This window comes from Argentina silus, assembly GCF_951799395.1.
Source record: "Argentina silus genome assembly, chromosome: 9".
Lineage (NCBI taxonomy): Eukaryota > Metazoa > Chordata > Actinopteri > Argentiniformes > Argentinidae > Argentina > Argentina silus.
In genome coordinates this window covers 10,883,725-10,908,800 of record NC_139663.1, presented here as the reverse complement: position 1 = coordinate 10,908,800, position 25,076 = coordinate 10,883,725, and the positions used below count along the sequence as shown (strand labels likewise).

Here is a 25,076-nt window from a genome sequence, read left to right as displayed (position 1 = left end):
CACATTTTATATTATTTTCCAAAAATAGTAAATTAAACATAATAATCTTAACCACTTAATAAAAACAAACTTTTCATTTTATGAACAATCAATGTGTAAAATATGAAATTACATTAAAGCACCATTTCAAGAATGAGGATATTGAAATAAATAATAGATTGGCCATTATGTGCACATTATGTTCACACAAACACACAGACAGCACTACTTTGTGGTACTTATGGTAGTCCCACTAAGTACCCTCACCTAGGTTGCTATTGTATCTACATCATGACATGAGTGCAGGAATGCCCTAGTAACATTTACAATGTTGCCTATTGTAAGTATAACTGCGATATAAAAATCCCAAGTTCACACAAACACACAGACAGTAGTACTACATTGTGGTACTTTTGGTAAGCTATGTAGTTTCAGTCAGTACCCTCACCTAAGTTTCAATTGTATCTATACCATGACATGAGTGTGGGAATGCCCAAGTAACATTTAAAATGTAGTCTATTGTAAGTAAAACTGCAATTTAAAAATCCCATGTGAAACTCATTAAGGATGGCAAAAAAAAAAAAAAAAATGTAACTATGTTTTTTAAACTTTTACCAGTGTGATCAAATCAATAACATGTAAAGTTCAAAACAGGACTAGAGCAAGCTTATCAGGCATAGTCAGTGAAGTTGCTCTTTATCTAATTCACTACAGATATCCTCAGAGAAGATACAGGAGGTGAGGAGGGGTAGGGAACCTACTTAGTCCATTCACAATGTATGGAACAAAAAAAATGTGGTTTGAAGAACCGTCTCCAACCCCTCTTCATATAGGCCTAGTGTGGGTTATCTAGGCAGCAGCTGCAAACAGTAACACATGCCACCCCCAGTGGAGTTGTCCTGGAATTTTCAGGCCTGAAAGTCGTTTTACAGAACACACAGCCCATGTGCAGCACTTTCATTGATGCACCATTGACTAATATATTAATTAAATTTGGCAAAGCAGTGCACACACACTATTGTGTAAGAAGCACATGGTACCTGAAATTCTTCCAACGATCTCACATACACTTGCACATCCACATGATTAACTAGAAAGCATATCTAATACAATCGAGTACATTTTGCAGGAGGGTAGACAATGCTTAATTCAACTAAGTAAAGCTGAGGTGTCAACAAAAAAAATCACAAACATATCAGCACATCAGCACTCTAAGAGGTGAAACTCACTTGTTGTCAAATGTATCTATTGAAGTACACTACCAGTTTTAAAACAAACAGGAGATGCTCCTCTATAAATTGACAAGTTCATCTTAGAGAAATATTCATACTACCATGTTACAGTACGTAAAGAAGGCTTCCACTGACTACTAGAGGGCTCAATGTGCCCACCTTGAGGCTAACCTCTGCTATGACAGACTGTGAGAGGACGTCATGCCAGAATAGGACTGTGAATTATTTTAATGCTCAGGATTTGGAACAGATCTCTTCACAAACTTTTATTATTTAATTTTTAACATATTTTCTCGCCTTGGCATTCAATAGGTTAAAAAGAACATGGAGATTATCAAAATAAATATAATCAAAGATGTAGGCATTACTCAATCAACAATCTAATGTAGGCATTACTCAATCTAATCATTGATATCAATCCTCCTCTGAGACATTCATATGATAACAATCTATCCAATAAAAGGGTTAGGTATAACACTAGTTACCATTATACAAACTGAAATAGGTAGACTGTGTAAATTGCAAATCAATACATACATATATAATCAGCTTGACTGATTGATATAAATCAGTCTGTGTACTGCAGGTCTAAATCCACTGTGCCATCAGTTACAACTAGCCTCAGCCTCTTGGGCTTTCGATCTGAAAGAGGGGGATTTGAGGAGTGAGAGGAGGTGGGTATATGGTGGGATGACGGTGGGTGGTCTCTGGTCTGGTACTGATGTTGTGTATCCCCCCTGCAATGTTCATCCTGGCCTTTAAGCCCTGAAAAGCCCCCCACAGAGAAAGAGGGAGAGTTTGACATTGGAGGTCCACAGGGCTCAAGGACTAGCCTCCCCTGGGTGCCAGAAGGCTCCATGAGGCAATGGTAGGTATAGTTGGTGTGGCCTGCACTTGGGTCGTGCCAAGACTCCATACCATCTCTAAGACCTAGGGTCACTGAGTGGTCTCCACTAAAATTTAGCACATATGGGTGACCTGGATAGCCATAAGGGAAGGAGGAGGACTGGGTTTTGTTAACTGGTACTTGTGGGTCAGAGGGAGAGCTGTGGATCACTTGGGGGCTATTGTGCTGAGACACAGAAGGAGAGAAAGATGTACCAAAGGTCAAATCAGAGGAATCATGATGAGCATAAGACAGCTGGTGTTTGTCAGGAGGGGATGCTGATGGACCCCAGGAAGGCCGAAGTTTCTGAGTGTGCACAGCAGCACAGGGCTTGTCCTGATGCAAACTTTTGCCATGAGGTGACCCATAACTCTGAGGTACTTGGCTAGGGAAAAAGAAGGGCCTTTGGAGAGTGGAGAAGTTCTTGTTGTTAAAGCTGGTTTCAGTATACTGGGATTTGTCAGTGGGTGTCTTCTCAAAAGCAGTTGTACTTTTACTGGAAGTGTGGGAAAAAACTGGTTGGACTTTGTCATTGTGAGGATTTGGCTTGATGCGGTAGTTGGATGCATTAAGACGAATTGCATCTTTTTCCGAAGTGTATCCATGACCTGAAGTGCTACCTTTCTGACAGCCAGTGCTAGAATCTGAAAATGTGTGACTCTGGTGGGTCTTCTCTGTGTCACTGGACCTAGACTTAGCACTTCGAGATTTGGACACAATATTAGGGCTGCCAGCAGCCCTATTATCTTTACATGGGGCACTATTCAAATTCTGAGACGGTTTCCCTCCTTGATATTTCAGCACACTCTGGATCACACTAGAGTTTTTGTCATAGGTGTTGAAGAGAGCATCCCCAGCATTAGGATTTCGCACAGTGAATAATTGAGAGGCAATCTTATTAGCCACTTGAGCTGAATGGACGGACTTGGCTGAGTAACTCTGCGGGCCGTTTTTGAATGAGCCTGGTTGACAGGTGGAAAAAGATTGAGATTTGTTGGAGGAGCTCATCAGGTGGAAGGGCCCCTGGGTTTTGAGTAGGGGCTGGGCCTTTGAAATATTTGGATGTCCAGAGATAGCCTTGGTATTTATGCTCTGATAGCGAGAATTGACTAGAGTATTCTGAGAATAGGAACTGATAGGGGGGGTAGTTACTTTGAGAGAGCACTGGGTTTTGTCTATTATAGACCCGGTCTGTGTCTTAGGATCTTCTAAAGACAGTTTCATTGCAGGATTTTTCATCATAAAACGGTCCATTGCAGTTCCATCAGTGGCGCTCAGGGGTGTGAAACTAAAATTTGGATTGATTGAAGTTTTGTCTTTGGAGGCATCTTTAACTTCACATCCCATGGAGAGAGACTCATTTTTGGAGACGAGACTTGGGAAAAACTGTAGATCCTCTGTATGAAAGTTACTCCCTGGACTTGGAGGGCCAAGATAAGGGGTTTCTGAATTCCAAACATCAGAGGGGCTATGAGAGAGGGGACTACTAAAGGGACCACTAGGTGGTTCCATTGGGCAAAGGTCTGGAGAGCTTTGGAGGATGTTCTGCGAATGATAGTAACCTTCAAAATTTAGACACTGAAAGTCCAGGAGATCTTCACAGCAGTTACCAAAGCTGGATTCTGTGGAAAGTATCCTGTCCGGAAAACTGAATGGTGGTGAGTGTGACTGAATCTTAGAGGTGGAAGCACTGGAATAAGAGGGCATATTTTTTTCTAAGGACTGTGACTGGCATAACCCCTCAGAGAGTCTAGAAAGACTGTTGTCGATCTGTAGCAGGCTATTACTAAGACAAGTTGCTCCCATTTCTCCTATCCCACCCCTACAAGTCTTCTCTAATGTTTGCCTTAGTTTCCTTCCTTTACTGCTCATTTCTGGCACTGCCCTGCCTTTCATCCTCCCAAGAACAGAGGCTACCTCATTGGGTGAATTGAGAGAGAGGGGTGAGAGAGATAAAGCTAGGGATGGAGGTTCTGATTTCAGAGGACCGGAGGTGGCATCTATTACTGGGTTACATCTGTTTAGTTGCTGGCAGGCAGAAAGCCACTCTTCTTTTGGCTTGAAGGAAGTCACTGGCCCCCTACTTTGTCTCTCTGGAACGAGCTCCATTTCACTCTTCTCTTTTTCAGTCTCTGCTTCTCCTTGCTCTTCGTCCTGGCTATTCACCTCCCATACGCCCTCTATTTTTCTACGCAGTCTGATGCGTGGCAAGGGTTGGTCTGATACATCAAATTTTAATTCACCATCCCTTAAAAAATTACCTTCTGCTTTCACTTCATCTAATTGGCCACGGTCACCCAAGCTCCTTTTCATTCCAATAGAATGATCCTCCCCTTTATCAGTTTTTCCTCCCACAGGAATAGTCTCACTAGAATTGACATCACCCTTTCCTTCTGGCGGTTGCTTTATGCTCCCAATAACCCCCCTTCCTAGCACATCATTGATTCCCACCTCATCCTTGTGAGAACCGCTGAGTTGACCCACTTGTTCTAGTTTTTTCATTGTGGTCACGTCTCTGTCCTCTTTGGGGTTTACAGCTACAACCTCCCTCCCTCTTTTCCGAAACCTTGGTTCTCTCCTTCTCAATCTAACCATTTTGCTTCGCCTAGTCTCAGACCTCATACTCAATTGCACATCATGTTTCTCTTCCCCGTCTGCTTGGGCACCCCTCTCCATCTCTAGATTCAAGATTGACACAGAATCCAAAATAGCCTTAAAGGGTTCAAATGGTTGCAAATCAACTCCCTTTTCTGCTTTCATCTTTAAATCTTCACCTTCCCCACTTTTCTCCAATACCCACACTTTTCCTCTCTTTCTCTTAAAACGTATTCTGAAGTTAAGACCCTGCTCGTTCCCCTCCTCCTTCACCTTACATGGTTGATGAGTGAATACATTTGCCATCTCACTGTGCAATTCTGGCATGCTCCCTCCACTTCTATGGGCTTCCATTTCCCCTTTACCTTCATTTGGATGATTTTTCCCAGAATCCATTATGGTTTTACCAGGCTCAGCATCAAGTCTGTCATTAACAGGTTCCTTCTCCAATGTCTCTCCATTGTTGACAACCACCCCTTCACCTCCATCTTCAGTCCCCATTCTATACTTTTCAGCTTTCATTGATGGACGGCCTTGTTGTACTTGATTGGTTCTGGGACGCAGCCTTCTGAGGCTTGCATTCTTTTGTACTGTTCTCTTCAAAGCCTGCTTCTGAGATCGGACACCAACATTTGTGACACTTAATTTAGGGTCAGACTTGTAACACTGCTCAACTCCATTTGTGTCCTCTTTCAGCACATTGATAGCTTTGGTTTCTCCTCCTGAATACAGAGTAAGGTCCTGCCTCTGCTCTGTGGAAGGTTTGAGTGCTGTGAGGTCCTTAGAGGGCATCTCTGACACAGGAGAGTTCAAGCCCTGCTCAGAGTCAGTCTCCACTGAATTCCGGAACATACGTTTCTTCAGAGGAATGTTGGTCTGGGTGTGTGCCTGTGGACTGAGGTCTAGATGCAGGTTACCCACAGGTGTTGTAGATGTCAGAGCTTTTGAAGAGGGAGGGGGAGATTTAAGCTGAGGGTTTGCGGGGACAACACCATGATCACTTTGTGATGAGTTAAGCTGCAAATTGCACTGGTCTGAGCTAGCTGCCTTTTTCATTGTGGACAAGTCTTGGTTGTGATCGCCGGCCTTATTCCTCTGTGTTCGTCTAGGCCTTCTCCTTCCTTGTTTGCCTCCTCTCCCACACTGCATTAAAGGAAGCAATCTATTTCTCTGTGCTTCAGATATCTGTTCTCCTATCCCTTTCTCTCTGTGATTTTGTCTCTCTCTGCCCTCCTCCATTCCCTTATCCTCGGTAGAAAGATCTTGTTTTCCTCCTCCAATCTCACCCTCTAAACTTTCACCTCGCTCTTTCTTTAAAATGTCAGAAAGTAGAACCCTCGCCTGTTTTATGACAAAACCCTCCTTCTCCTTACTTGTGGACATATTACTCTCCTTAGCCATTTCCTCCTTCTCTGCTTTTCTTGGCATTTTAGAAACTCTCTCATCCTTATCTCCATCATTACTCTTGTTGTTGACACACATTTTGCCCTTTTGCCCACCTCCTGTTTCTCCATTACGCTGTTTGTCTGCCTCATTTTCCTCAGTACATGCCTGCTTGCTACCACATTCAACAATTAGAGATTTAACACCATTACCATCTTTTTCTTTTCCCTCTTTGACATTTACATTTTGCTTATCCTCCTTTTGAGGACAACCCTGTTCCCCCCTACAAGCAGGTTGTATTTCAATGAACTTATGATCCCCATCCTTACCTAAATCTTTGTTCTTGGTACAAATGTTGCTATTTTGCCCTCCTCCTGTTTCTCCATGACTCTGTTCTTCTGTCTTGTTTCTCTCTTTGCATGCCCGCTTTCTACCACGTTCAACAATTGGAGATTTTACAACTTCATCTTCATCTTTGCCACTTAAACTTTGCTTATCCTCCTTTTGAGCAGGACCCTGTTCCCCCCCACAGCCAGGTTGTATCTCAATGACCTTATGACCAAAAGACCTTTTCTCAGTACAATGTAAATCATCTTTACCATCAGATGGCTGAATCTTCCCTGCATCAACTTTAACTGCCTTGAAATACATTTCCCTTACCCCTTTCTTACCTTCAGCTCTTGAAACACCTCTGCCACCTCCCTGCTTCTGCTGAGATCTGGACATTCTGGTTTCTGCCACTGCTTCCTGTATCACTGCTCTACTCCTCGATTCTCTTTGAACTGTCATGCAGCTCTTTCCTTTCCCAATCACCTTTCCCTCAACTCCTTGACAGGCCTTTTCTGCTTCTACACCTCCTGGCACTAGCACCCTGATCAAGTTCACTGTGAGGTACTGCTTTAGTCCTGACATGAGTGAACCATTCCCAGGTATCTTGGAATCATCTGAGTAATTCTGGTTAACCTCAACACTTTCTCCAGTGTGTTTGTTTGCCACACGTGTCTCATCCATCCCCTGAATTGATGATTCTGCAATTATTTTGGGTTTCTCTTTCACATCTTCTGGATTCTGATCTGTACACTGAGCCCTGCTTCCTTTGGGACTGTCTCCACCTATGTATGTTCTGTTTCTGATGTATGACACACTGTTGCAGCAACTGGTGTTATCTCCAATCATTATACAATTGGTGCCATCACTCTCTCTGATTACATTGCCTGAATGCTCTTGAAGATGACTAGTGCTATTCTTACTGTTCTGAGATCTTGCAGTGTTATTGGTGTGCTTGATAGGGCTTTTGTTGTTCCTCTTGACTTTGGAAACCGTGTGATGTGTGCAGGAGCTTCTGACCATGCTCCTCGTTCTTAAAGATATCCGCGAGAGAACAGATACTTTGTCTACCACTCTAATGGACTCCCCGCCTAGACTCTGCTCACAAGCGGCATGTCCGTCGTTCTCCTCAGAAAGCAAAGAGGAGTGTAGAGTGAAAGGCTTCAGGTTTAACTCTAAAATAGGTTCACTACTCAGTGTATTTATGCCTTTCTGCTCTGTTTCATCACCTCCTTTATTTGTCCTTTTGAGAGTAGGGTGTTCATCTCTCTGCTTGTCTTCTGTCTTCACGTCTTCAAGCAGTTGCAGCAAGGCCCTCGCTTTGCTAGTGGGGTCTTTGCAACTCATCAGAAAATCAACAGAGTGGCGTCGCACTCTGACCCTCAGGTCCCTCAGCACAACTTCTGATAGGGACGGGATTGTCAGGCGTTGTGTGGCAGAGGCAACATTCAGTTGACTCTTTCCAGATCTCCTCCTTCCTCTCCACCTTTTAGTCTTTGTCAATTTCCTGCTCATCATCAGGGCATTTCTCTTCATCTGCTGCGTAAAGGAATTCCTTGAAGGGATAGCTAAAACAAAAGAAAAAGGACAAAGGAATACAGATTAAGATACAATCCCAAACAGACAGACACATAGTATGTGTCCGAATTTAATTTCAGAAACATTACATCCTAGTTTGGGATCACAACTGTTCAAAGTAAAGGAAGGGCCTTTTAAAGACACTGCAATTTGAAGCATTATAATTACATTATTGTGAAATAATAGTACAGACATACCATCTGAAATGATAGAGTCAACACAAACACACCTGAATTTGTTAATGGAAACATAGGCCTTGGAGGGTAGTGTCCTTTCTCTCTATTAAGACGAAGGTCCGTCTCTCTGAGGCGGTACTTCTGGCCCACCAAATCTTTTGCTGCGTCATCACAATCGCGTTGCCTTTCTCTATGCCTGAAGGAACCCTCTCCTTTCCTAAAAAAAAGAAATGTTCACAGATATCAATGTTTTGCACATTCAAAAGTGGCTGGTTGTTGATTTAAAACAAACTGACAAAGATGTGAATCAACTAAAGATAAGAATCAGTTTTCTCTATTACGGGAATTGGTAGCTTATCAGAATTTAGCAAGAGACTAAACAAGAAAGAGGGTAGTGAAGTGACAACAAGCAGAACATCTCCACACCAGGCTCCTCACCTTTCACAGGTGCAGCATTCACACATTTCATTGTCTTCACCAAAAAAGCTGTCCCCATAGTAACAGGTGATCTCTTCCCCAGGTGAGATGGGTCGAACCACTTTTACACAGCCTCCATTCTTATCACCAGGGACAAACTGGGGGGGAAAAGGGAGATGAAAAAAGGCGGCATCGCTGGCCCAGGGGATGTAACATATCCCACAACATTAATAATAGTCCAAATAGATCTAGGAGGTTATATAGTATACTTAAACATCATTCAATAAAAAAGTGAGAGACTGCTTAACTTAAATAGATTAATAATGATTACCTTACAGTTGGGTCTGCAGTCTTCATCCATAAAAACAGAGAGAAAATACAACACAGACGATGTTAAAACGTCTTGAAAAAACACAAAACGTGAGGTAAATGCCAGTATGATAACAATTAAGTAATCATAGGATAATGGCCAGTTGCAATTCTTTAACAAAGTGAGGGGTTGTTTTTTCACTCTAGTTTAATGAGGTCACTTGCTAATCCTATGATTTACGTTTGCAGTGAAAAACAAGACGATCACAACAAAAGAATGACGATAAAAACTTCTCAAATCTGTTAACACTCGTAAAGACTCACTTGATATCATAAGCTTATTCCCAATGCATGTTGCTGAAAATGTCGCCATCACACATCTATTGGAGAGTGATCAAATAACAAGGTACTGCCTTCACCTCTCCCTCTCAGGTTACACTGTCAATGGATGAATCCCAGAAGGAGATGGAGGGTGAGGGTGAGGGTGAGGGTGTGTGTGTGTATTAGTCCACAGTCGTCAGTGGGTGGTTGATGAACTCTCACCATGGTTAATAAAAGCAGCAGGTCCAAGCCATAGTTGTGCACAGCGTTTGCGAGTGGAGTACATCACACTGAAGTCGTTCACCCCTGCCCTCAGAACAGCACTGTCTGCTTGGTTCAGCTCTGCTATACACCCCAACAGAACCTCAACTCGTTCACCTACAGACCTGCATTCAGCAAGTCAATCAAAGTGAAGAATTGGAAATAACGCTGAAGAATAGAGGACAGGTAAAAAATGAGACATACATTTATTCCCAATAATTACTTCTAACGGTTATGAACATGATGAATCGAACTCGAAGTGGTCACATGACCAACTAACACAAGTTAACATTATATTTGACTCCAAAAGATATTTCATGGTTAATAATGCTTGCTTTGCTCATCTCTGTGTGACAGGTGTTTCCACTCAGGCCAATAGCTGAAGCTGATGACTCATTCTGTCTCTTTAGCGATGCATGTGAAAATTAGACATTAAATGGGAGAACCTGATCACGATTATGTCAAGCTGTATTAACAGAGCCTTTATCTAGCACACAACCTCACATTAATGCACATAGGAAGAATGAGAATAGAGTATCAACAAAATAACCAATTTAACAGTTTCAAAGCATCAAGTTTTAACGTGTGTCAACACGGGAGACTGGTGGCCATGGGCCTAACCCGGGTAACTCAAAGAAGATCTCGCTGTCCCTCTCTTTAAGTATCATTCCCAACAAAGGACAAGGTGTGAGACATTACTATGGCAAAGGAATTGACAAATGGCAAAGGTGCAACTTCTTCAGGATGTCTGCCAGGCATGATCATTCAACTGTAAATTTAAATCAAGGCTGGCGTCACCAAAATCTGTCTACAAAAGCACAGTCACTTACAGATATATACACAGACAACAATATCTAATGGCTTTCATCATCTATGTATTAAATGCAAAATAATACAACAACAAACAAAGCTCCATCTTTACCAGTGCCTGGTCGATGTTATCTTTCCTCCATTCGTCTCTGAAGAGTATCGATCACATGACTCAATCTGAACACCGCTATTCAACAGGAAGGCACTGAGGTAGCGATACACCTAGGGATATTGAATCTGGTCAGAGCAGGTGTATAGCAATGCAAGTTTGTACACATAATGACCCTCACTCAAAGAAGAAAAGGAGAGGCTAATGAATCAAACAAATGCTTAGATGAAAAGACATAACTGTGACATAACTGTGTACATAAACAAAAGAGTAAAGTGAGAGACAATGATAAGCTTAGGCTACTTCTTTGCTGAGATAACAGTACTATCCAATCATTCACAAACAAGGACAGAAGAAGACACTCACATGCTGTCTCAGCAGCTCCTGGCGGTGGGTGCCCAGCCCAGTGAAGTAGTCACAGGCCCAGTCTCCCACAGTGAGGGCCTCGAAGGTGGCCTGGAAGTCATGTGTGCGTCGGAAGCGAAGCAGAGTCTCTCTGAGGTATCCCCAACGACGGATCTCTGGGACGGGGCTGCAAGGACAGCAATCAAAAAAACAATATATGTTTGGCAGGAGTTAACTATGTTTGGCAGGAGTAAAATATGTTTGGCAGGAGTAAAATTGGCAGGATATGGCAGGAGTAAAATTGAGAGGTGTTATTTATTCACCTAACATGAAATATACATAAAGCTAGGACTTGATCATCTCATCTACATCACAACCTCACACCTACAAATTTGGAATCTCCCAGCTACTCATACTCTCAGACCTCAGTTGAATCAATACATTCTAAACTGTCATAACTGTGTTAATCAGAATAAACACATCCTCAGGTAAACACGCCTTTAAAATAAATCAGAATGACCACATTACAAATAAAATGCTAACTGATGGACAAATCCGACTTTTGAAATGTTGCAATGATTTAAGAATACCTGATATTCATTTTATGGGTGCTGAACCCCAGCAAGGGGTCCAGCACCAGACTGGTGGCCAGGTCATCCGTCTCACACAGCTCCTTCACACTCATTCTAGTACATCCGTCCATCGCCTCCCACCATCTGCATGCTGAGTGGACAGTCAGGGGTCAAGGGTCAGGGAGACAATGAATGTTGTAACAACAAAAACAACTTAGAATGTTCGTAATTAACGTGTCCTTAAACAAGCAACACACATCTTAAACTAGCTAGTTATATCCCCTTTCAATTCAAATCAGCTCCTCGGTATTATCACGAGCAGTACAGTCCATCATAACGCCTAGCTAACAAACCAGCTAGCTAGACCTTTTTGAGCTGGCCTATCCTCCTTTGTATTTCGATGTAAATTGCACTGGATAAATAGACAGGTCGCTAATAACCATTTGGGGTTTAACTAGTTCATGGTATATTGATGGATATCTACCTGGGAGTCTTCTTTGATAAGGAAATTCTCGTAAGATTGTGTCGTATTCAAGTGATGGCTAGCCGCTTCTGCTAGCCAGCTGTCTTGAATGCTTACGCTATAGCTAACCTGGTCAAAACGCAGTCCGATCTTCAATTTCTTGATCTTTTTTTCAGCACGTGTACAGATGTTAAAAAATTAGCAACACGGTAACATAATTAACCCAAGGGAAGTGTGTTTGTTTTCTATTTGGTATATGGTACGAGCTAGCTAGCTACATACCTACAGTATAAGTTGAACGAACAACACTGCTGCAGCGTAACCGAACTACTTAGTAACGCCCACGTTGTTCAATTGGCTAGAGCCAAGGTCACTTTTACGCTAGAAACACAGACTATTGGTCAGAAGGACAGACAAGGCGCATTATGTTGAACTAATGGGCTTAAAAACACATGACCATTGTTTCCCCAACTGTCTTGCACAATCAAAAACATCACAAACATTTCTGAAAATAATAGTTTAGTTGAATGCCAAAAAGGTGCTAATGTATCAGGTGCTCTGGACAATCTACCATCTGTAAATCTGCCATGACATCAAGGCAGATTATAACCTATAAAATATTATATCCAAATGAATGCAATTCTGATTTGCAATAAATGTTAGTTGTGGGCTATACAGCAACAACAATTAATGTATATGAAGTGACTACACACAGGCTTTTCATACTGTGTAGTGTTTTTTATTCGCTTAGTGGTTTTGCTGTGTACCTATTGTATTGCAAAACTCCATACAATTGCATCTGTACCTATGTAGTAATTTATTTATGAACAGTCCTCATGATGACTGGAGTAGTTTGCAAGCAAAGTCCTACGTATCATTGAACAGTAGACGTCGCCACTTCCCAGGTGTTACGAGTCATGGATGTAGGTGTCGCCTCGTCGGCATAGCCATCACACCAAAGAGAGTAAGTAGGGTTTCACCGTATTTGATCATACCCAGGGGCCACCAGAGAACATACGGGCTATGGGGCCACTTCGCTGGTCCTCTTGTCTTGTCTTGGTTTTTTTTCTCACCTAGGATTTAGGAAGCTGATTATATGTACATGTCAGACAGGTTTTGACCATACCCCCCCACTCCCAGTCACACGCCTCTGCAGCAGTGTACAGTCTCATTCACAATGGGTACAAGGCAGAACCCGACTAATAATCCTGAACCTAGGTTATTCCTAGGTAATTCGGTGTCAATGGGATTTATGATTATGATATTGAAGGTTCTCAACAATGATGACAAACGAGACAAGAGTGTACAAATTCACCATTTTTATTTTCTACCCGGTAACAGAGACAAGATTTGTGATTGATTGGAAAACAAATTACATAAAAATAAAAAATAGCATTTTTTTATTTCTTATTTTCTTTAATGTTTTTGTATTTATTCATTTATATTTCAGCGTAAATGCCTGTATTCTACCCAGCGACAGTGCATGAAGGAAAACGTCCCTGATTGGTATAAAGAAAAAAAAAAACATTTTACATTAATAAGCTCACAATATCTATATTGCCCTAGTTCTGTCAGTAAAAACAAAATGTTCAAAGAAATACGATTGATGTTGATAGTTACAGTAGTGTTGGTGGTGTCATTAATAATAATAATAATAATAATAATAATACCTATCTGACCCACATTGCAAGCAGAAAGCTTATACTGCTATGAAAAGGGATGGGATGAAATTTGAACTTTTGCAGTATTCATTCAGACAACATTACAAAGGCCTGCAATGATCCCCTCCCCCCCAAAGCCTTTTATTAGGTTAATGCATTATCATTTTCAATTGCTCTACGGTACGTTCTAAAGCATGTAAATCAAGCTTGCATCCAAAATGCATTTTCTTAAACATTTCAGATTGTCTACATTACAGCTCAGAATCATTATATTAAAGCCTTTTCTGCCATGAAACAAGTGGGAGTCGTTTTATATTGGTCTGAAATGCCATCATCTTCTATTACAACAACTTTGGAAAATCTCTCTTCTGTGAGAGCCCCTTTCAAAACTCATGCTTCGTACCATCCTTACTTCTCATACTGTAAGTTCATTCAATACCTTTATCTATCAGCAAACAAGACTTCCTCTGGTCACTGTATGATAACATTTAATTAAAAACAACTCCATAATAACAAGATCCATTATGTTTACAAACTGCAAGCCAAAAATCTTAAAATGCACTCTCCAATTATCATCATACTTTCCCCTATTGTGTCAATGACTGTACATTGACTGCACATTGAGTACCCTCCGCACTGCAGGGGGCGCACTGAAAGAGCACTCTGGAATCCCATTGTCTTCTGTCAGATGACGCAATGGCAAGCTGCTTGAATGAGATGTGCCACCTATTGGAGAGCATTGAAGCCTATGAGCTACTTCAGGGGTAGAAAACCCAGCACATGAAACGACCTTGCTGTCTGTCATGTTTTTAAGCATATAAAGAGAGAAAATTTGGGAAAATGTAAGTTGAGTAAGCAGGAGCAGAAGCAAAGTGGGGTGAGAGTTGAGGTATGACGTTCTTTGACTACTCAGAACCCAGAGAAATAAACTAGCACAAAATTGAAAAATGGATATGAAGGAGGTGGGGGGGGTGAGATGAACACGGACAGTCATAACGATAAAGGGGCAGGGAGAACGGAGGGGGGTATGATAGAAAAAGATCAAGCAAAAGACCCCTAAATACAGCAAAGGAAGTGGGCATTTCTTAATTTTCATGACTGCCCACACTGTACTAACAGAGCTTTTGTTTCTATCAAAGTGGGGGTGACAAAAGTTGAGGAATGCACACAAACACATCACATTCATGGCCAAGCAATGGTTAGGCGAACACACTGAACAGTATGATGGTATATTTTTAAATAAATGGTTCTCTTTATTTTATCATTGACTTCCAAATAGACTAAAAACGCAAAAATTCAAACCATTTGTTGTTATGCATCTACAAAAAAAAAAAAGAAAAAAAAAGAAAAGCACAATTATTTCACATCCATGATTGCGTTTCGAAATCATTGGTTTTCAAAAGGGAAGAAAAAATATTCATCTTCTGTGTCCGCCTCGCTTGCTCCACGTAAATTCAACTCAAGGATCCATCTGCACATATCCACCTGTGCGCTCAGTGTGTGGTGTCTGACCGTGCAATTGACCCCCCCCTCCCCCCAAACACACACACATACTCTCAAAACAGGATGTACAAAAGCTTGTGTTTAGCATTAAAACAGTGCAGGGCCTTAACATAAACATTAAAGGCTCCTTTTCTACCCATTCCCCCTCCCTATCCTGCTCCTCCCCTGAGCCCAGGTGTGCATTAACATCACTGAAAGGAAAGACCAGTTTCATCTACAAAGTGACAGGATAACAGAGCAGGGGGAAAGGGAGAACATACACAGAGTTCAACAAACCCCTCTGTTTCACACATACGCACATACATACATACACACACACTCAAACAAACAGTTAAAAACAGTAGTATCAGAGAAAAATAGGACTGAACCCTGGGTACTGTTTGCTTTGTTGCTGTTTGGTGATGAGGGAGAAAGAAGTAGGGAGGTAGAGAAAGAGTGTGGGGCCGACAGGTGTAGTTGGTTCGGGGAGGGGAGGGGGGGTCCTGTGGGTGTTATTTCTTGGCCTTTCCGCCCTTGGCTGAATTTCGTGGCGGGGTGACGGGGCGCCCAGATCCCATTCCACCACCTCCGCCGTAAGAGTAGAGCTTCTTATCTGCTGGCTTGAGAATCTAGGGGACAGAGATGCTTTCTTTAGACAGCTACAAATAGATATACTCCTACAGACTGAACATTGCTGCACATAGCAACAGGTAAGAGGGAGAGGAAGAGCTTGAAGACAGAGAGACAGAGAAAAACGGCAAGACTGAAAGAGTGAAGATATGATGTGGAAGGACTGTAAGCAGGGAGGTAGGGGTTCTCCACACACCTGAAACGAGCACATGAGGGTCTCATCCACACTCATCATGGCACCAGCGTTGTCAAACTCTCCACAGTAGTTTGGAGCGGAGAACAGAGTAACAAGTTGTCTCTTTGCAAAGAACTCATAACCATCTTCTACCACCTGAGGACCGGACGGAGAGGTGTGAAAATAATTCACATTAGGAGAGTCGACACCAAACACAGACAGCTGCAAGCATGTAATAAACACTATATTGACTAAATAGAATATTGTGGACAAATTGCTAATACTCATGTTGTGATGATACATATATTTTATCACCAGATTTCTATAATTAAATAATCGCGGTGCATTATATCTCAACCACTGTCCAGGAATGACCCCACCCCTCCTCCCCTCCAGTCTGAGCCTAGTCTTTACCTGATGTGCCCTGCATATAAGGTCCATGTCGTGTTTGTGCAAAAATTTGGCCACCACATCTGCTCCGAATGTGAAGGAGACACCACGGTCATTCTCGCCCCAGCCCAGGACGTCTTTGTCTGGGTCAGCCCACAGCAGGTCACACAGCAGGCCCTGGTCGGGCACGTCTGTGGGCCGCATCACTCTGCGCACCTGCTCCATGGACTGGAGGTCTGGAGAGAGGCCTGGAGAGGACAAAACACAAATAACAAACATTAGCACACCATACATACCCACACAAAATATCACTACCATGATCAATTCGAATTACCATTCATCCAAGCACAATAAGGTAAATAAACCTTCACCACATCGCTGACCCCAGAACCACACCTCTATACCAAATGTACGCAGTGGACAGTCATATCCCATCATATCAACACAAAGGACCGATTTCCCAGACACAGATTATGCCAAAAAGAAACCATCAATGGAGATCTTCGATTGAGAGTGTGATTTAGGCCAGGACTAGGCTTAATCGGTGCCTGGAAAAGAACCTGTAAGGTTTATTTACCTGAATACAAAATCATCATAGGATTACTGAAATCTTAATAGATTACCAGGTCCATAAAAATAGGACCAACGAAAGGATAATCCCACAAAAGTAATACACTCAGGCAAAGATCCTACAAGCATTCCATCACCCACCTCCATGGCAGCAGAAGATCTTCTCGTCTACAATGGCAGCCACAGGTAAACAGTTGAAGCAGTCTGTGAAGGTCTTCCACAGCTTGATGTTATATCGTCTCTTACCTAAGGGGAAAAGGAATAGGGCATTATTAGCTAAGTGGGCAGTACGTCTGTGTGTCTTTTATACAAATAGATGTGTAGATGCATGTCCAGGCCCGCTTCGTTACTTACACTCATCATAAAAGCCGTAGATACGGTTTATGGAGGCGCACTCGTGGTTGCCGCGCAGCAGAAAGAAGTTCTCTGGATATTTGACCTTGTAGGCCAGCAGCAGGCAGATGGTCTCCAGGGACTGCTTCCCTCGGTCCACATAGTCACCCAGGAACAGGTAGTTGCTCTCCGGGGGAAAACCACCATATTCAAACAGCCTCAAAAGGTCATAGTACTGACCGTGGACATCACCTGCAGGGGGCACCAGAGAGGTGGTTACTAACTACCACACCCTGACAACTGGTGTTTAATAGGTGGTTGTTGACAACAACCGATACCACAGACATTTAGAGATAAGTCTAGTACATGAAACAAGCCATGTTGCAAAACCTTGAAGCATTCAGTACCAGCTGAATGTCTAAGCACAGCTGCCTTACTCTACTGATAGTGTCATATCATTACTATCTTGTACAAGACATTGTAACCATTTGCCTCCTAGTTGGAAACATCCAATAGGACTCACCACAGATCTTGAGTGGTGCCTCAAGCTCAAGCAGGATTGGCTGGCTGAGGAAGATTTCACGGGACTTGAGGCAAAGGCCACGGATCTCGTTCTCTGTCAGCTGAACATTCTTCCCTGGCCGAGAGCCCTTAACTGCAGGAGGAGAGAGACACCAGGGTGAGGAGTGACATCACACTGAGAAACAAACATGTCGAACCAAGCCCACAGACCACGTGACAGACACACATCACATCAGTCAATATAGTACCCCGGTTGTGCATACAATACGAACCACACCACAGAGCCTGGAGACCAAGTGAAACCGTTTACACAGACGAGGCAAGGATTGAGGACCTAGGCTACTCAATTAATTTAAAAGGTACAGGGCAAAGCCGAGTACAACCACTACCATGAGGATGATGGAGTAGCAGCAGTGTGATCTGGGCTGCAGCAGAGGGTGTAGGCCACCTGGCCTATCTGCATGCACCCAGTCCCAGCCACACGTACGAACACACACCACAACCCGCCTGCCTGCTGATGTAACCGCTGTAGAAAGACTGTAACAGCGAGGCGTACACAGCGAGATTCACACTGCACTCAGATCACATCAAAGAGGAACAACTGAAACAAGGGGAACATAGGCTAGGCTACCCTTCACATTAAAACTGAAACAAATTCAAGGCCTTCAAAGACAGTCACATGTTTGTTGGCAGATGGCGCAGCTCTTTAAATTACCAGGGCCATTTCTGAGGCATTGTGTAGTCTGGTTGCATCTGACCATTTCAACGCTAAACACAATCTGCTAGGTGTGGTTGTGAGGGACAGAGACAGTGCTGGGGTGTCTCCTTCAGACAAGCAAGTAAAAGTATTCTGAGAATCGTGCAGGTTTGTTGAGTGGCAGGTTTTCAAAACAAAACAGGAACTGCAGGTTCATTCATGCACGGGAAACTCTAAATGAACAATGCATTCAGTTATACAATACTGGTAGGGCATGAAATCAACTTTTTGGGATTACCAGCCAAGGTGTCTGGTGGGTGAGAATTCACTAGCCAGACTCGTTTTTTTTTTCCATAATATATTTCAACTAAAATCAAGGCAAAAAAAAATAATCCCATCAAAAACACATCAGTCTGACTCAGATCCCATTGAAAATTAGTCCCTGCACAGAACAAACTTCCTGTAGTAGGCTTGTAGTAAGTGTCACACCTATCCACGTCAAGAGTGCTAAATATGTCCCCACACATGCTTTCCATCTCACGCTCACGTGTATCTAAGTTGCCATCTTGTGCTGTTGCGTGTGTGGAGAACTTTCAGCGACAGGGGAGTTAACACACATTTTGAATCAACAGTGACCATAACTGCAGTTTGCATCAGTGCGACTGATTTTTAAGCTGAAATTGAAGCATAGTATTAACCATTGTATAATAACCATTGTTGGCTACCTGCCAAAGTAGCTGGCAAGATTGACAGATTTAGCTACCAGTGCCAAATGTAGCCACATGCATCCTAAATTCAGGACTGCTTGAGGCTTTGGTGACAAGTTTGGCTGCAGGTCAAACACAGGTTAACATGAGCTGGCACCTATTTACACTTCAACACTCGGAGTGTAACTCAGACAATAACATCTAATGCTGCTACAAGGGACATTTAAGACCTTTAGTCTTAAGTCCAACCACATACAAACAAATGACCCTATGAATATTCTTCAATAATGTCATTTGCATGGTGAGCTCCAGGCATGGAAATAAAAGCCCATGCAAGTGTATTACAGTGACTCATGTATTGGGGGATTATGCAAGACTGCACTTGATGGAATTTGGAATCGGGTTTGTTTGTGTCATGACAGAATCAATTCCACCCCCTTTCCCCACACCTTCTGCCGGCTGCTCCAGGTGCAGATGAACAGATACCAATGCCAGCTCTTTTACTAGCACAGAAGAACTTAAACGTAACAAACCGATTTTCAATGGAAAACCAATTTCAATGGACAATCTGAAATCATGTTGTTTTGCACTGTGTCCAGCACACACTTGGTAATTGCTGGAGCTCATAGGACATCTACACACTTGAAACCCTCTCCAGGGACATTTGGACTGCCAAGCTGGGTGCAGACAGAGCATTCTCTACCAAACACGAGTTGGATTGATTGAACGGTTGTCAAACTCTGACAATTGAAACCGACACTTGCTGACAGTGGAAAATGCCAGACAAATGTGAACATTGCAAAATTGGCCTAAATTAAAATCATTGGAAAGACAAGATACATGTACTTGTTGTTTGAAAAGCTTTCTACCCTAATGCTAAACATCTATAATAACAAAAGGCTAAAGAGTGGTGCGCTTTCATTTATGAAAATAAATGAACAAAGATGACTTCTAGAAAGGAACATCCTATATGGGGAGAGAGAAGCTGGAGCGGCACCCGAGGACATGGGCGTAAAGAGTGAAAAGTGGGTATTAATAGGGTAGCGCTGCTTGTCACTTTAAACCTGGATTAGGGCTGGCTAAACCCTGACAGAGCTTACTCTAAAGTTAGCCACATGGCCAATGGGCAATAGTGAGCTTAGAGTAGGGGCGTGGGGGATGGGGAGGGGTAAAAACAAAGGGCTTTCCGCTTGGTTGGTCACAGGTAGAAAACAAAAGGTTGGGCAAGCACAATAGAAAGCGGCAGGGGTTAAGGGGCTGTCGGAATAAACAGGTACTTCGCTTTCCAGATTTCGCTGTCCGTACTGGCCAATGATATGGACATCCTTGGAGATGCTAGCAGAAGGATAGCATTCTGGACAAAATGTTGGGGTTTATGCAGAGCATGTCTCAATGCAGCTGGTTAATCCCATTGACCCAAGTGAGACCATCCAACACATTTAATTAGTCTGGTCTACAAAAGTACTGTATTCAAATACTCCTCAGAAGCTCAGAACTTCACCAAGATGTTGCATAGGGCTCCCGATTGGCTAATTGTGAGATGGCTCAGAGTGGGAAACTCAGAAACATGAGATGCCGAGTCAGAAATATTGGCGATTCCCAGTTCAGAGGAACACTTGAATGCAGCATTAATCATGTTTTTCAAAGTAGCCATGGAGGTGTTCAAACCTGACGTTGGACATTATCTGATAAATTAATGATATAGCCAGAAAAATTAAGCAAGGCCTCGTCACTGTAACCTTTTTAAACCATTTGTCGCTCACACATCTTCTTTGGGCAAATAAAAAAACTACACCCTATCAATACCTCAGGTTTGGATGGATTGAAGTGCAATACTGAGTTTACTATTGGTATGGACTATAAAATTCAGGGTTCTCCCCAAAGAATGGAAGAGTAGCGCTGCGCCACGCTGTTAACTTTTTGGTGCCTCAATGTAAACAGTACAAGGCAAATAAAACAATATATTTAGTAATAATAGTTACTCTTTAATCGGCAACGACATTGTTAAAAAAAAAAACGAAAGCGAAAGCGTTATGTTCCTCAGTGAATTCAGCGCTTTAGCTGTATCTTTTGCTAATTTTAACATGAATAAACGCAAGTTGGGTTTTGATAATGCAATCCAGCGCCAGGTTGCTCAAAAAATCCTGGGGAGAACCCTGACATTCTAATCTAACATAAACCGTGTACATGCTACAAGCCTAAGTGTTAAGTATGATTATTCTAACCACTGAAGCAAAATGAGTTGCCACCAGCCACATTTAAAGAGAGAGATAAAAAAAAAAGGTCAACTACTAGATTACATAAGAGGATAATACTGCCATTATCAGGCTTGTTTATTTTCTCCTGTGCTTGGCAGACAACCCCATCAAGGCCCAAGTAGAACAGTCTGTATACAAAACAGAGGCCTCCAGCCATCAAGAGCCACAGTCAAAGTCAAACTACCATGGGGCAGGCACACACATATACATAATACACCAACTCAGCAACATAACTTAAGGTATATAAAGACCTCATTCAAAAAATGTTTTCAAATTACTGCTCCAGGAGCCAATAAACCAAATGGCTCAAACGATGCCACGAAACTCCAACCCTCTACAACATACACCAACACAGCAAATGTATATTGTAACCATACTGTGGAGAAAACCAACATAAATATCCGCTCTAATATTTAATTAGAGCATAATTTGATTAATTCATTGCTCATCAGACCTGGAAAAGAGCCTCGAGCGTATATATATATATATATATATATATATATATATTATTTTTTTTCTCTTAACATTTATAACCTCACTAGCTCATCTAACAGTTCTGGGATCAGCTGTGGCCCCTAATGCTGTTCTCTACAGCAGAGCGAACAGTTCCAAAACCAACAGAGGCTCATAACCTGGCTTCTTACAGCTCAGCCACTGTGTTCATTATAGCGGAACTCTCTGTAGAGTAGCTGAAGGGGTTTATGGTTCTGTGTGACGCAACCTACAAACATTGATCATACGGATCAGAAGTTTGATTAACTGTTCTGTTCCTTTCCGCCCCCCCTATACACACACTGTCCCCTAAGGCCCCTATCAGTTACTACTCAACACACCATAAATCTAAGGAGTAGCTAGGGCTGAAGGTGAAATAGTGTGGACAATCTTTATACCCTGCCTCTCCCATGCAAACATCAATAATCTTCACAATACTCTCAATAGAGTAGAGCAGGCACGTACACAATGTTAGAAAAATGTATTAAATCCATCTTCATATCCTAAGCACCACCATAGAAGTGACACTGTTCAGGAAAACTCAGATCTCAAGAGAAATATAAACAAAACCTTTGCATTCCCATATTTCCACTATCCACACCTCATTACATCTACTGATAACTAACAGAGCCAAAACAAGTGGCTTGTAAGATGTCTGTAAGTGTAGTTTGTGTGCACACTACAATAACTGGTGAGCCTCTAATTCACATCCAAATTGGCAATTTGTCCTTGCCATAAGCCATAGTGGGCCTTCTTCAGACAGAAAGTGTAAAAACGAGGGCATTGATGTTTCCTGCCCTACGAATTTGGGGCATCTGTGCGTCATCGTAGTGAAGACAGGCAAGGAAAAAGTACTTCAATGAGGACCACCACCCATCGGTGCCTTTCATGCATGTTAGCTACTGGTCATTACTGAGACGCACTACGAGCACACCATCTATATATTCATTCAATACTAACTCCTCGGCCTAGCTTGTAAAACAACAGTGCAAATACAAAGACAATTATCGTAGCTAGAACAGCTAACTAGCTGCCGCTTCCAACGCAATAATAGTCTACTGAGACAAACAATAATTTGTAGTTGATTACTTGTGACGGGATATTTGATCCAATCGCAGTATGATGAGCAGAGATTTAACTAGTTAGCTGGTTAGCTAACTAGCTAGCCACTACTGGTACTAGCTACACAAAATGGAATTAGTTAGCATATATAGCTAGATAGCGAAATAATTTTTAAAAATCAACTATTGCTAAATTACTCAAATAGAATAGAAGCTGATGGGGCGTAACTTCGTTTCGATACTGAATGTAGTTCAAACCCTCACCTTCCAGAAGACGCTGTATTATGGAGTCGATGTTTAATTTGTCCGGCTCCGCCATTTTACTTATTTTTTTTGTCGAGCTTCGATCGGGCAGCCAAGACCTTCGTTGCGTGCTCCTCCTTGATGGAAGAAGAAAATAGGCACCGTTCAAGTATTATACAAATCGTAAGGCAGTTTATATTTTCCGCAAAATATTATTGAAAAGGAAAACGAGTTAGCTGACTAGCTAGTTAACTTATCACTACCGTTTCGTAGCTTGCTTTTAGCAGCTAGCTAGTTAAGATAGCATAATGATGGCTAACACCAAGCTACTCGCTCAAATGATAGATAGCAAGCAAACATTAAATGTAAACATCAAATAAACCTTAGATTTGACAACTGTCTTCCCGTGTAGAAGACAGCACTCTTTCTGCTTTCTATGTATGTCCTTTTCTTTTCGTATTCTGTGTCCCCCTTTCTCTTCCTCCACGGAACTTTAAAAGGGCCGTGTTGTTCAGAAGCCAGGCGAGAGGGGGGTTGATACGAAGCGAGTGCTTTAGATTTCCTCAAAGCCTATTGGACCACTGCTTGATTTTGAACCTCAGTTGACGTTTCCTATAGGATACACCCTACATCCGTCTCACACTTGCACCCCGCCTAAATCTGTTCACGAATGACATCAACGGGGTTGAAAAAAGCCATGGGGCATCAGCAAAGAGTGCCACCAAGTGTTAGAAATCAGAATTACATGCTCACTGCCCAACACCCCAATTTCTCCAATGAAAGTCATGATACTGGGTTTTTAAGAATCATCATAATTTGTGTTAATACATGATATCTCTTTTTAATCCAATCCAATTCAATTCAAGGGGGCTTTATTGTCATGGGGAACATATCAGCGTATGTATACAAGTGAAAATGAGCGTGCAGTAAACATGTGTCCCTGTTGCGCCCCGGGGAGGTTTGATTTGATTTGATGAGGCGACTTTTACTTTACACACACACACGTTTCACCAAAAGGCTAAGACAAGCTATTTGTACAGGCAAATGATTTGGTTACAAATGCGACTGGTTATAAACTTAGGTGACACAACTCTGGTTTCGGTATTAAATGATGGTGCATAACATACATAACACTCATAAAATATGATTCCCGAATTTGTTAGGCTATAGGCCTCTCCTGCATTAAGGCTACACTCCTACAACTGCGTTAGTAGCCAGACTGAAAGGTTACCGGAACGTGTGTAGGTAGTGCTTATGTGATTCATTATCAGTTTTGCTTCTTACAGCTTTGCGTTGATTTCTGTAAAATATGATTCCCAAATTCCTTACCTCTTCACCCCCACTACCCCCCTGTACAAGTTTCTCTCCTGTTAATAAAAAATGAATAATAATAATAAAAAATAAATAATAATCCTTCCTTCATTGATTACCTCTTATGATGATGATGATGATCTTATGATGACAGATGGATAGATGATTCACTTACTTAAATGTATTTGTTGTAACTCGCTTTGGATAAAGGCGTCTGCTAAATGCCAGAAATGTAAATGTAAAATATGGAAAATTAAGAGGGCTGACAACGTGACAACTATTACTGTAAACTGTAAACTGTAAGGAACCATTTGACTATAGATTAAAACATATTAAACTAACCCTTTAAGTTGCAGTGTTATCATAGCAGTTGAAAATGCTGACGATAATAACACTTGATGATCTCAGGTATTATTTTCTGATGTTAGTGAGTGTTAGTGGTATAACTGTCTTCACAATTGTATAGGTAGTGTAGTGATGAGTTGTGCTTGTAGTGTTTTGTTTACAAGCAAAAATGTTTGTTTTTTTGGACAGGGTGGGGAGGGTCTAAATGGATGATCTGGCTGTGTTTATGTGTGTGTGTGTGTGTGTGTGTGTGTGTGTGTGAGGACATCATCTCTTTCCCAACTTTCATTTCCTTCCTATAATCTTCATAAATCCATGTTCCTCCATTGCAGGTCGCTATTACTCAACTATTGATCATACTCTAGACAGTCTCTGTTTTCCAAATTGATCCTATTGTCCTCACTGTGTTTCTATTCATCACGTCATAGTTTCGACA

At 42.0% G+C, this 25,076-nt stretch overlaps 2 protein-coding genes across 4 annotated transcripts; both read right to left on the bottom strand.

Moving 5' to 3' along the window:
* Positions 1-498: 498 nt before the first annotated feature.
* Positions 499-12,037, bottom strand: kmt5c (lysine methyltransferase 5C). Of its 3 annotated transcripts, none has more exons than XM_083677662.1 (9): positions 11,785-12,037; positions 11,319-11,451; positions 10,750-10,915; positions 10,387-10,496; positions 9,426-9,589; positions 8,905-8,924; positions 8,595-8,731; positions 8,210-8,373; positions 499-7,970 (listed from the first exon to the last, which is right to left on the bottom strand). In XM_083677662.1, the coding sequence occupies exons 2-9, from the start codon at positions 11,429-11,431 to the stop codon at positions 1,780-1,782; spliced, it is 7,065 nt and encodes a 2,354-aa protein (XP_083533788.1). In that variant the 5' UTR covers positions 11,432-11,451; positions 11,785-12,037; the 3' UTR covers positions 499-1,779. The 3 variants fall into 3 exon arrangements, with proteins under 3 accessions (XP_083533788.1, XP_083533789.1, XP_083533790.1); XM_083677663.1 differs by having other exon boundaries at positions 11,893-12,037; XM_083677664.1 differs by lacking the exons at positions 499-7,970; positions 8,210-8,373; positions 8,595-8,731; positions 8,905-8,924; positions 9,426-9,589 and adding an exon at positions 9,808-10,233.
* Positions 12,038-13,067: 1,030 nt separating this feature from the next.
* Positions 13,068-23,503, bottom strand: ppp1caa (protein phosphatase 1, catalytic subunit, alpha isozyme a). Its single transcript, XM_083677716.1, has 8 exons — positions 23,367-23,503; positions 23,006-23,121; positions 17,528-17,659; positions 17,026-17,256; positions 16,813-16,917; positions 16,126-16,349; positions 15,733-15,867; positions 13,068-15,535 (listed from the first exon to the last, which is right to left on the bottom strand). The coding sequence occupies exons 2-8, from the start codon at positions 23,058-23,060 to the stop codon at positions 15,419-15,421; spliced, it is 999 nt and encodes a 332-aa protein (XP_083533842.1). The 5' UTR covers positions 23,061-23,121; positions 23,367-23,503; the 3' UTR covers positions 13,068-15,418.
* Between the last annotated feature and the right edge of the window lie 1,573 nt (positions 23,504-25,076).

Excerpts from the sequence above, each read along its gene's own strand:
- kmt5c (XM_083677662.1), bottom strand. The coding sequence starts at position 11,431 with ATGGACGGATGTACTAGAATGAGTGTGAAGGAGCTGTGTGAGACGGAT. Across the intron at positions 10,497-10,749 it reads AGGAGCTGCTGAGACAGCAT|GTGTATCGCTACCTCAGTGC; the intron begins GTGAGTGTCTTC and ends CAATATCCCTAG. Across the intron at positions 7,971-8,209 it reads GTTTCCATTAACAAATTCAG|CTATCCCTTCAAGGAATTCC; the intron begins GTGTGTTTGTGT and ends CTTTTGTTTTAG.
- ppp1caa (XM_083677716.1), bottom strand. The coding sequence starts at position 23,060 with ATGGCGGAGCCGGACAAATTAAACATCGACTCCATAATACAGCGTCTT. Across the intron at positions 16,918-17,025 it reads CTACGGCTTTTATGATGAGT|GTAAGAGACGATATAACATC; the intron begins GTAAGTAACGAA and ends TTTTCCCCTTAG. Across the intron at positions 15,536-15,732 it reads CCCTCATGTGCTCGTTTCAG|ATTCTCAAGCCAGCAGATAA; the intron begins GTGTGTGGAGAA and ends TCTGTCCCCTAG.